The following is a 12,989-nucleotide window of genomic DNA, read 5'->3' on the forward strand; positions in this document are numbered from 1 at the left end:
GTAGAAGTAGTTAGTAGTTCTCAACCCTATTAGACCTAATGACCCCCTTTATATAAAGTAATTCATGATAACTTTTTTATGCTGAAACAATATGTAATTTCATCTATTAATATGATTTCAAAATAATCAGCACAATGTTCCAACTATAACATAAAGAAAAATGGGATGTTTTATTATTTTATTATTATTTTTAAAAGATTTTATTTATTTTTTTCATGAGAGACACAGAGAGAGAGAGGCAGAGACACAGGCAGAGGGAGAAGCAGGCTCCATGCAGGGATCCTGACGTGGGACTCCATCCCATGTCTCCAGGCTCATGCCCTGGGCTGAAGGCGGCGCTAAACCACTGAGCCACCCAGGCGTCCCTGACATATATTTTAACATAAAAGAGTAAACAACTACCCTGGGATACATAATTTAGTAGTTACATGCTTTCATCTATTGGTAGAATTAACATATATGTGATTCTCAACTGCAAACTGATACGAATACTTAGATTCAAATACTTGGAGTGATTATTTTGACATTGGTAGTATAATCTCTCAAAGTGAAAAACAGCTCTTAGTAAAGTTCTGAACAGCAACAATAACCAAAGTTTCCTTTGATTAGTTATTTAGATATTAGCTATTTTCTAAGAAACTTCAATATCTTAAAATACGCAAAAGAGTTAATGTTTTTATGTAAAAAAAAAAAGTCTCAAACTGAATTTTCAATGCATTTTGCATTGTTATTAATGCCTTCGCATCATTTCAAATCAGGTAGGCTGTCTAGTAGATGGTAGGTGTCCAAATCCCTGGCCTACCTCACCTAATGTCACTAGTGCCTCTAAATGTTTATAAGAACAAAAAATAAAAGTAATTTTTTAAAAATCCCACAAATTGCCAAAGCACTCTATGTAGAAAGCTCTTGCATTGCATAGAAATAGTGGGGCTTTAATTTTCACATTGTCATGTCATATTGCAAACCTTATTCTTAAATGTGCTGTATTATTCTTGTCTTATAGGTTAATGGGAGAGAGAGAACTCTGTCAATAGTTCTTAAGTATTTTTTATGCCATGAATTCATTTGGCAATCTGGTGAGAACCATGGACACTTTTCAAAATCATATATTTGTAAATGCCTAAAATAAAATATGTAGAATTGACAGTAAAATCAATTATTTTGAAGAATATTTTTAGTACAGTGATAGTTACAAATATTACAACTTTCATAACAATGATAATAATACATATAAATATCTTAGTATTAGTGGTGACAAAATCTTCCAGGTACTCATAATACAGCGGTTGTTTATTGTTTATATTCATAATTGAAGGAAAATTAAAATGAAGTTATTTTATTATTTTTTCCTTTTTTCAAGTTTTTACTTAAATTCCAGTTAACATACAATGTAATACTAGTTTCAGGTGTAGAATTTAGTGATTCATCAGTTGCATATAACACCCAGTGCTCATCCCAACAAGTACCTTCCCTTAATGCCCATCTCCCATTTAGCCCATCTGCCCCACTTCCTTCCAACAACCCTCAGGTGGTTTTCTGTAGTTCAGAGTCTCTTATAGTTTGCCTCCTTCTGTGTTTTTATCTTATTACATTTTTCCTTCCTTTCCCCTACATTCATCTGTTTTGTTTCTTAAATTCCACATGTGAGTAAAACCGTATGGTATCTTTCTTTCTGACTTAATTCACTTAGCAAGATATCCTCTAGTTCCATCCACATCATCACAAATGGCAAGATTTCATTCTTTTTGATAGATGAATAATATTCCATTGTGTGTGTGTATATATATATATATATATATACACACACACACACACACACTATGTATATAGTATCAGTATATATAAGTATCATTATATATATATATATATACTCACACACCACATATATATATACGTACACACTCTATATATATATAGTATTAGTATATATCAGTATCATTATATATATATATACTCACCACATTTTTTTTTTCACATTTCTTTATCCATGTATCTCATGATAGACATCTGGGCTTTTTCCATATTTTGGCTATTGTGGACATTGCTGCTATAAACACTGAGGTGTGTGCACCCCTTCAAATCACTGTGTTTGTATCCTTTGGATAAATAGCTAGTAGTGCATTTTCTGGGTTGAAGGGTATCTCTCTTTTTAACTTTTTGAGGAACCTCCATACTCTTTCCCAGAGTAAACTGCACCAGTTTAATTTCCCACTAGCAGTGTAAGAGGATTCCCATTTCTCCGCATCCTTGCCAACATCTGTTGTTTCTTCTGTAGTTCATTTTAGACTTTTTTGACTGGTGTGAGATGGTATCTCATTGTGGTTTTAATTTGTATTTCCCTGATGCCAAGTGATATTGAGCATTTTTTCATGTGTCTGTTGGCCATTTGTATGTCATCTTTGAAGAAGCTTCTGTTCATGTCTTCTGCCCATTTCTTAACTGGACTATTTTGGAGGGAGGGGATTACATTTAAGTTCTTTATAGATTTTGGATACTAGCCCTTTATATGATATGTCATTTTCGAATATCTTCTCCCATTCCATAGATTGCCTATTAGTTTTGTTGATTGTTTCCTTTGCTGTGCAAAAGCTTTTTATCCTAATGAAGTCCCAGTAGTTCATTTTTGCTTTTGTTTCCCTTGCCTCTGGAGACATGTCTAGTGAGAAGTTGCTGTAGGTGAGGTTAAAGGGGTTGTTCCTTGTTCTCTTCTAGGATTTTGATGGATTCCCGTTTCACATTTAGGTCTTTCATCCATTTTGAATTTTTTTGGCATGTATGTATGGTGTAAGAAAGAGGTCCAGTTTCATTCTTCTGCATATGCAATTGCTGGATCATAGGGTAGTTCTATTTTTAACTTTTGGAGGAACCTCCACACTGTTTCCCAGAGTGGCTGCATGAGTTTGCATTCCTGCTAGTAGTGTAAGAGGGTTCCCCTCTCTCTGCATCCTCACCAACATCTGTTGTTAATTTTAGCCATTTGAACTGGTGTAAGGTGATATATCATCGTAGTTTTTATTTTTATTTCCTTAATTATAAGTGATGTCGAACATCTTTTTTTGTGTGCGTCTGTTAGCTATCTTTATGGCTTCTTTGGAAAAATGTTCATGTCTTCTGCCCATTTAACTGGATTATTTGGTTTTGGGGTATTGGGTTTTACAAGTTCTTTATATATTTTGGATGTTCTGAATTCATCCACTGACCCCATGTTGAAGATCCTTATACTAGAGTGAATGAATGTTCAGAGCAAATTAGAGCTCATCATTGATCTTCCTAACTGTCTCAATAGCTACAAAAAAAAAAAAAAAAGTTAGAACAGGCGATGACCCGATGCTTAAAGAATGATTGATTAGCATGCAGAGAAGCATGGAGCAGAATGTATACAAAAGCCACAGGGTCGGGAAACACCATAATAGGTGTGGGCAATGCTAACATAGTATGTGTGGCTTCAACAAGAGTAGGTGGAGAAAACTTGAAAATGAAAAATAAATTAATGCGTGCAGTTTATTCTTAAAAACAGAAGGATTTTGTTCGGGCAGCCTGTGTGGCTCAGCGGTTTAGCACCACCTTCCTCCCAGGGTGTAATCCTGGAGACCTGGGATCAAGTCCCATGTCGGATCCCCTGCATGGAGCCTGCTTTTCCCTCTCCCTGTGTTTCTGCCCCCACCACCCTGTCTCTCATGAATAAATAAAATCTTTTTTTTTAAAAAAGGATTTTGTTCTAATTCTAATTGATTTAACAGTATCTTACATACTTACTGAGATTTTTAGTTTATTAAGTACTAGCACATAACTGCATTATCTTTTACACTCTGTGACATCCATAGCAATAAAATTAGCTTTATGTTTATGGTGCAGTATTTTCTGAGCATGGCTACGTTGCTCTAGATAACCATTGCAAATAGGAAATATATCAAAGAGAAAATACACTAAAGATTTTTGACCCATATTTGATTATATACAGTTCAGTAAAAGGAAATATGAAGGAATAGGGTGTGGTTATCCCTTATTAACATTGCTTAACTAACACAACATTTTTCAATATCCCTGACACCTGTAACATCCTATAGATAGAAAGGATCAGTGGGAACTCTCATTGATTAGATAGTATACTATGCCTTTCTGGGTTAGACAGATTTAGAATAAGTTGCTAACACCAAATGCCATTTAGAGCAGTTACCAATGGTTGTTAACTTATCCACATTTACTTTCAGTGAATGCCACAACTCCACAGATCGTATCAAAGTTAGAGTGTGGGATGAAGATGATGACATTAAATCCAGAGTCAAGCAACATTTCAAAAAGGAGTCAGATGATTTTTTGGGACAAACGATTGTAGAAGTGAGGACCCTGAGTGGAGAGATGGATGTCTGGTACAACCTAGGTGACTATTTTTAAATTTACTTGAAAAATAGTTAAATAAAATTTCAGAATATCTGTGGCCTTTGTTGTATTACCATATAAGTCAAAATAATGTCTTTCTACAACATTCTGCTGAAATAGTTATTCAAACTCAGTATTATTGAAAGATGTTGGTAAATTTGAGATGAAAAGAGAAAGCCTTTCAAAAATCAACTGGGTGTCTTTTAGGAGAAAAATACCCCATTCTTTGTATAGTTTCAAAAACTTTGCCAAATGTATAGGAAAAAAATAACATATGACTTTATGCTCTTTGACATATTTCCTTTTGGTCCATTAATGAAATTTTAGCAATAAAGGAAAAGTTTATTTTGAATATCTTTTGAATGATGATATAAAAGTAGGATTTAGGTGCCAAAGCCATATATATGTGGACTTACGTTTATTCTGGTGATAAAGATATTGAGAATATCTTTAGTTGGCATGACTTTTTAAATGAAATTTTATTATGAAATCAAGAATTAAATAAGTTTTATTCTGACTTTTACAGTAATTGAAAAATAATCTAGAATCTTCAGTGCTGATTTAATAATAGTAAATATATATGGATCAGTTCAGTTTCTTTTTCTTTTTTTTCAGCTCAGTTTCTATAGACATGACCCAAAACATCTTCTTAAAAATGTATTTGCGAGTAGTTGATATACAATGTTCCTTTAGTTTCAGGTGTACAACGTAGTGATCAAATCTCTATGTTAAGCTATGGTCACACAGGTATAACTACCATCCATCACCATGCAACACTATTACAATTTTTTTACTATATTCCCTATGCTGTACTTTTTATTCCCGTGACTTATTCCATAACTGAAAGCCTGTTTCTCACACTCCCCTTCACCTATTTTGCCCATTCCTCCAACCCCATTCACTCATATGTGGAATCTAAAATACAAAACAAATAAGTAAACAAAAACCAGAATCAGATCTATAAATACAGAGAGCAAACTGATAATTGCCAAATTCTTTTAGTCATGTCATCTGAAATGTTTTAATTAAATTCTAAGGGCCAATTGTAAATCATGAAAGTGTTTACCCAGTCCCAGGATTACGAAGAGTTTCCATTTTAGGATATCAATATAATGTAGCAAATTAAAAAATGCTTTTGGCTTTTTGAAAACCCACATACTTCAAATAATGTATTTGACAAAGTAAACGGATAAAGTCACAGAATTAATGAAACTCTAAATTATACAGTAATTTGAACAAAGGAAAGATATATAATTTACTTAGAAACAAATGATTCAAACTACACTGAGAACCCAATATCAAAATATATTTTAAAGAAATTTTCCTTAAAGAAAATTGGGGCCTCTACATTATTGATGCAATTTTTAGTTCAGTTATAGTGATCATTCTCCTGTATCTTGTTTATACTATGAGACAACTTTCTATATGAAAACAGAGATGTTAGGTAAGAGTAAATTTCAGACCATTAGCTCTGTGCAATATCATAAATTGTGTTTAAAGTGGGTTACTTACAGACTTTTTTTTGTAGTAGTAGTATGTTAGCATGTCCTTGAATCAAGGCAGTTAGAATTCAAAACAGAAATTCCTTAAAACATTCTTTTGACAAAAGAACAATTCTTTTGATGTTCTTTGCTTCCTGACAAATGTTTTTTGATGTGAGTATATTCAGTTTGCCAAGAAGATTGAATGAGCTATTAGTAAAATCAGTACAAATCAGCTATTCAGCTCTTATGCTGAAATGATCCTTCCATTATGGGGAGGAAAATATGATGCAACAGGACGGGGAAATATTTCCCTGCTCACCAACAGTTTTTATGTTTGCACTCTCTTTGCTGATATTGGGAGTTTTAGGGGAAAGAAGAGAGAAGGAGGGAGACTGGGAAGGACCAGTTTTAGATTTGCATAAAATCCCTCAGTAGGTTAAACCCATATAGATTCCATATTTGTACTCTTTTTATAGTGTTTTGTCCTTCATCACATAGAATTCATTCCACCATACAGAGGAGGACTTGGCCAAAAGCTCTGGTCATCTAAGTGAGGCCTGTGTCCCATAGATCTATGGGGATGATGATAGTTAAAATCAAAGAACCAGTAATGCTCCCTGGGACTTTGGACAGAGATCTGTGACAAGAAGATCCCAGGACTTGCTTTTTTTTTTTTTTTTTCTGGCCCCAGCAGAGAACTTTAATATTTTTTGGGAATCAACTATCTCCCAGCCAATAGGAGAAACTCTCAGGATCCTGGCACTCCTCAGGGGATAATCTTAGAACATAATGACTATCAAATATTAACATGAAGAATCAGCAGACATTCCACAAGAAGAAAGCAGACTTCATGATTTAACTGCATCTTTTATGACTATAAATACAGTTATACTTAGAAGAGGGTCAATAAGTTTTTACCACCTTCTCTGTCACTCTACCTCCTTGTGTTTTATTTGTGAAATGGGTCAGGTTGCTTCTTTATTTCATCTATGAAGCAGATATCAAATGTGAGTCCCCTATGTACATTCAAATTCTAGGGACTTAGTGATTATGCTTTTTTTTCTTTTAAAACTACTTATTAGTTCATACTGAACACACATATACATTATTTGATTGAATTGACTACATATTGATTTTGTCCAAATATACAGTTAATTCAACACATTAGTAAACCCAGGCCATAGACTGTAGGTCTTTAAGAATCACTGGTAAAGAAAACTATGAACAATTTTTGTTGTTATCATTGTTAGAGCTTTGACTCCTCTTTTCAAGCATAGAAAGAGAAGTGAAAGCTTTTAGATAAAATAGTTTTCTGGGTAATTGTATTTTTAAGTTATCTTTCTTTTAATTGCCTGAGCAATTTCATTGATAAACTGATCAAGTACACAGAAATTTGTATCAGAATGGCAAGGTCTCCTGATGAAGCTTTTTCATTTGAAGTATCTGTAATGCAATTTGAGGATTAGTGACATAATAGGCACATTATTTTAAATTGTGTTTACCAGGGTCTTAATGGCTAGTTAATAATCAAACCTGATCTAGAAAAGTGGCTTTTAGCAATGTAAGCCTTTTTTAAAGCTTTTGAGAAATTCTATAAGAAATATGGTATTTTCAAAAATGACCAATTACTTTTTTTGTTTTATCAGAGAAACGGACAGATAAGTCAGCTGTGTCTGGAGCCATTAGATTGAAAATCAATGTGGAAATAAAAGGAGAGGAGAAGGTTGCCCCATATCATATACAATATACATGTTTACATGAGGTAAGTGAATTGAATTGTATTAATAATAAAATCTAGAAAAGAAATAGGTCTTTATGGATCATACAACAAGCTTTTGGTTTAGAAGTATAATTGAATTAGGTTTGTAGAGTTGTTCCTAGAGTTCTGATCCTGTAATATAGCATGTGATATCATACAGCCTATGTATTACTCTCTGAAGAGTGAGCAGATGTCTTCTACTGAGAGTCAGAACAGACACGTGAGGCAGGTATTAACAAAAATGGCAATAAGATGATGATGAATAAGTAGACTGAGGAGGAAGAAAAACATCAAAGGCATTTGTTAAAAAAATAAGCCATGACAAATATTTTGGAAGCATTAAACATATAGTATGTTAGTAATGCAGGAACGTATCCAAATATTATTTTTGAGAACAGTGAGTTAGTGTTCAGATTTTATTGAAGATATAGTTGGGAGTATTAGAAATACAAAAATGTTGATATTGCATCAATGTTTTTTGGTAGCCAGTGTAAAAGCAATGATTGCTTTTTTTTTCTTTTTCTAGAGTAACAAAGAGCTTCATACATACTGAACCATCCTCCATTTTAATTACTGATTCCACAAACATGTTGGGAATGGAGAGTATCAAAATGTCCTTACTACCAAGGATAGTAGAGAATGTATTCACCCCAAAAGTAGGGCTTGGTTGGCTTAGTGTTTGAGACTACCCAATTTGAATCCAAAGGGCAGATTCACCTCAGTGTAGATATACTGAGAAATATAATCTTGGGTTTCTATTGAATGCTTTGCATCTCAGAGCTTAGAGTTGTCCACAAAGCCTTTCTCTTTGATACAAATGACACTTGTCGCATGTATCAGAAAATATGAAGTAAAGCTGAAGAATGTACCTTTCCCCATGTTCAGAGAGGTAAAGAAGAAAGTATCTTCCCAAAATAGAAAAAGATAACAGAGAATATTTGCTCTTTGCATGCAATTTTCCCTAAATGTATCTATGAAAATGTATATGTGGAATTATTTGCACTTCCATTTTACTAAAGGGGGAAAGGGGAACAGTATTTAAATCATATATACATTGCACATAATTAGATATAGGACCTAGACTTAATTTCCTGACTCCAATTTAGCCAGTGATATTATTCCTTTAGAAAAGGTCGTTCAGTTTTCAAATCAGTGAACTCCCTGAGCTGGCGAGATGGAGAGCCAACTCTGGTCTTTCAGTTTGGGCAGAAAATATTTGGGATCAGAGGAACAGCATTATTCTTTGCTTTTTAGAATCCTTTTCTGCTAGTCCAAGAACCAAAAAGAATAAAACCTGAGAAAGGACCCAGGCTGCATCCATGTAGCAGTTCCCAAACTTGTTATTTCCCAATACTTCCCAATATTCCTAAACAAGAAATTGTATGTAGTGATTTTTATTTCATTACAAACTTCTCATTCACTTGTAATCTCAATTCATTGTCCCGACTTCTACCATTTCACAGTCAAAGCCCTTTACACACTAAAATTCTGTATTAACATAGCTAAAAACACATTACTCATCCAGGGCCCTATAATTTTCTCTGAGCCCATGAGTGCAAAAATGTTCTAGCATGTAGAAATGCAAAAACTTCCTACTACAATGAATTGATAAATATGAAACATTTGAATCATTGATTCTTTGTATGCCTAGGCAGAAATAAAACCAATTTGCATAAATATGAGGTGAGTTAGAATAAAAACCCAATATATTCCTATTGCTTCTATATGCTGATGAAACATTAGATGCAATCACAATGCAAATATAAATTACCAAGAGTTACATTTACATATTTCTGGCCTATTCTGAGGAATTACTGAACAATTGAAAACCACTTACTTTTAGAATCTGTTCCATTACTTGACTGAAGTGAAGTCTAATGGTGGAGTGAAAATCCCAGAGGTCAAAGGGGAGGAATCCTGGAAAGTTTTCTTTGATGATGCTTCCCAAGAAATAGTTGATGAATTTGCCATGCGTTACGGGATTGAATCCATTTATCAAGCTATGACGTAAGTACTCTAGAACATGTACATATTCAAAAATCTCTGTTGAAATCTAAAGAAAATGTAAGAAAAGCATTCATCTCCATTCTTCTAATTCAAATGAAATTTTAATTATAAAGTCAGTTACATATGAATGAACCTATTTATTCTGGCTACTCTCTCACACAGCTCTAAAGTGTTAAGGATTTGACAATTCACTACTACCATCTTCCCCAACCTTACTTTGTTCTTAGAGTGTTCTCTATTGGGAAACAGTGTTAGCAATACCTTGGAACTTAAAATTGCAAAATCTCTATCCTACCTACCCCAAACCTACTGAGTCAGAAATTCTCAAAGTGGGTCCCAGTGATCTGTGTTTTAATCAGTCCTCCCGATGGGTCTCATAAACTCTAAAGTTTGAGAACCAATGCCCTACTTGATATCTGAGAAAACTAAAACCTGATGATTGAAGTGCACTGCCCAACTTCACAGTCTGTTAATGTCAGAGATATATCCAAAGCTATTACAGTGTCTTGACCCAAACCATAGGATATATTCTTCCTTTCTATATTTCTATCAGTGCTGCTAATTCAGCAAAACTAAGATTTATTGAGAACATACATTCTGCAGTAAATGTGGTTCTTTTTTTTTTTTAAGATTTTATTTATTTATTCATGAGAGACACACAGAGAGAGGCAGAGGCACAGGCAGAGGGAGAAGCAGGCTCCATGCAGGGAGCCTGCCATGGGACTCGATCCTACGTCTCCGGGATCATGCCCTGGGCCGAAGGCGTAGACGCTCAACTGCTGAGCCACCCAGGTGCCCCAGTAAATGTGGTTCTATAGAAGTGACTATACAGACCTTTACTGAGGAGTTTCAGTAAGGGTTTAGAATTGGGTTGTACCTTGCCCACAGTATACTGTTTGAAACCTAGTCTAAGTGTATAAATGCATACTGTTCAGTTATATACCATATATAATATGTAAACTACTTATGTATATATATTAGAAAACTGTACTTTCATATTAATGATCGGATCATATTTTCATGTCAATCAAAGATGCAGACCCAGATCATGAGTCATTTGCAACCATCTGAATGATGGATGTGGATTGGACCAAAATCAATGCTCTTCTTCCAAGTTTACTGTTCTTAGCATTTAATCACTAGTTATAATTCTAGAGCAGAATATGTAAGACTACATTTAGATTTTTTTATGAATTGTATGCTTTTTTGGTTGACAGTGTCCTAAATCTAAATAATAAAGACTTAGAGATTATAGAGGTAAAAAGAAAGTTAGAGGTCATGTAGTTGAACCTCTCTCCAAATCAGAAACCCTATTGCTGCATCCATTACTGTGGTCATCATCCCTCTGCTTATTTGCATGCAGCAACAGCATATTGCTTTTCAGGCAACCTATTTTGTAATTGGACAGCCATAATGGAGTCTGTGACTTTGTCATCTCCCCTGTCCCATGTCAATGGCTATAATTCAGACTACCTAGTATCAGATTTGAGCACAGTAAAAATGCAACTATGATTAACAGTCTAAAATAAATGAACTATTCTGTGAGAAGGAAGCTATGTTAAAAACGACAACAACCAAACAACAGCAACAAGAAGACTGCTTCTGGAAATAGTGCCAATAAAAGAAATGATCAAGTTAAATTTATCCCAAAATATCTCTATGAGCTGATGTCACATTACTTCTTTGCCATGCTTCCTATATTCTGAGAAGCATAATCATGTTAATATAGAAAAAGGATTAACTGTATGACAGTTTAAAAGAGAAGAATCATCCTTCATTCATTTATCACTTGTATTTTTCTCTTGCCTTTAACCTAAGTAAACAGTAACAATAAAATACTTTTGGATACTTCCTTGGTATCAAGTGACCTGCATGTGAACTCATAATTACAAAGGGCCTTACAATAAGTATTTTTAGCTTTGTGGGGCCTATAGTCTCTGACACAACTGCTCATCCTGCACTCCAAGTGTAAAAACAGCCATAGGTATTAAGTAAACAAATGGGCATGGCTATATACTGACAAAAACAAAAGCAAAAACAAAAGCAACACACATACAAAAACAATAGGCTGGGCTTGGCTATGGCCTTAGATGGCTAACTTTTGGTCTAAAGAATGAGAGCAAGGCAGATAGGCATAAGAGGGGAAAATGTCTTCTATCTTGGTGATAAATTGAGAAATGCACTTTGATGATGACAAAATGCAGTAGATTATATAGTTGACCCATTGAGGGTCTACTTCTAGATTATAGTTTTTTGTTGTTGTTGTTTTTTTTTTTTTTTTTTTTTTTTACGTACTGTAAACGTATTTCTTCTCTTCCTTATGATTTTCTCAGATTTTCTCTAGCTTATTCTAAGGGCACATATACATCAAACACACAAAATGTGTGTTTATGACTATTGATATGACTGGTAAATAAGGCTCCCAGTCAATTGTAGGCTTGTGGTTAAGTTTTTTAGAGTCAAAAGTTATATGTGGATTTTTGACTGTGCAGGAGTCAGTGACTCTAAGCCCTGTATTGTTCAAGGACCAACTATATCATATCTACTTCTGGTTATACATTTGATTTTATATTGATATTTTTATTTGTTAAATATTTCTTTCAGCTTTTGAGTACTGACCGAGATGGCCTTAACATTTCCCTCAACTTGATAAAACTTTACAGACTCTTTCTTGCCTCTAGGCCCCTAACCTCCCTCTCACCTTGACCCTTACAGAATCCAGAAGGGTTAAACCCAGAGGTCCCTGACCTCCCTTTTCTTATAGCATTTACTTTAGAAAACTTGTAATGGTAAATTCTTTGAATTATAAATTTTTCAAAAGCCTCTTGTCAGTTTTACAACCCAGGAGTAGCTTTCTCAAGGACCTGGGAGGCATCTCTCTCAAATACAATAATCAAGGAGGAGTATAGGCCCCTGGTCCCAGTCTCTGTAGGTGGGGCGGGGTAGGGGTTAGGAGCCTAACTTGGACAGGTGCCTTTCTCCAAGTTGTAATACTATTTCAGGGTATGAGTACAAGAGAAAATGTATCTTTTCTTTGGTTAACGTCAATTAGCAAACACAGGTAACTAGGATTCTCCCAACTCCAGTTCTTAAAACCTCCACTTCATCCCCCTTCCAATTTAGCACTTAAAAATATCCCCATCTGTCATTTCAGTGGAGTTGAGTTTGGACTGAATTCTGATTTCTCTTCCCTATTGCACACCCTTGAATAAAATTTTTCTGGCCTATTTCATGATGTCCAGTGCAATTTTGTTTTGATAGTACGAGTTTTAGCATCTCACCAGAATAAAAAATATTTCTGTTGTTTGACAGTTGGATAACTCCTAAAAAAAATTTGACTACAAACATAAATATGATCT

The 12,989-nt window shown here is 34.4% G+C and overlaps 1 protein-coding gene across 1 annotated transcript in view; it reads left to right on the plus strand.

Annotated features, from left to right (window-relative positions):
- Positions 1–12,989, plus strand: part of UNC13C (unc-13 homolog C) — a 542,478-nt gene that overhangs the window by 249,955 nt on the left and 279,534 nt on the right. The window contains 3 exon segments of the mRNA XM_038580464.1: positions 4,212–4,381; positions 7,511–7,626; positions 9,467–9,630. Coding sequence (XP_038436392.1) covers positions 4,212–4,381; positions 7,511–7,626; positions 9,467–9,630 — 450 coding nt within the window.

Source organism: Canis lupus, chromosome 30, assembly GCF_011100685.1.
Source record: "Canis lupus familiaris isolate Mischka breed German Shepherd chromosome 30, alternate assembly UU_Cfam_GSD_1.0, whole genome shotgun sequence".
In the NCBI taxonomy this organism is placed as follows: Eukaryota; Metazoa; Chordata; class Mammalia; order Carnivora; family Canidae; genus Canis; species Canis lupus.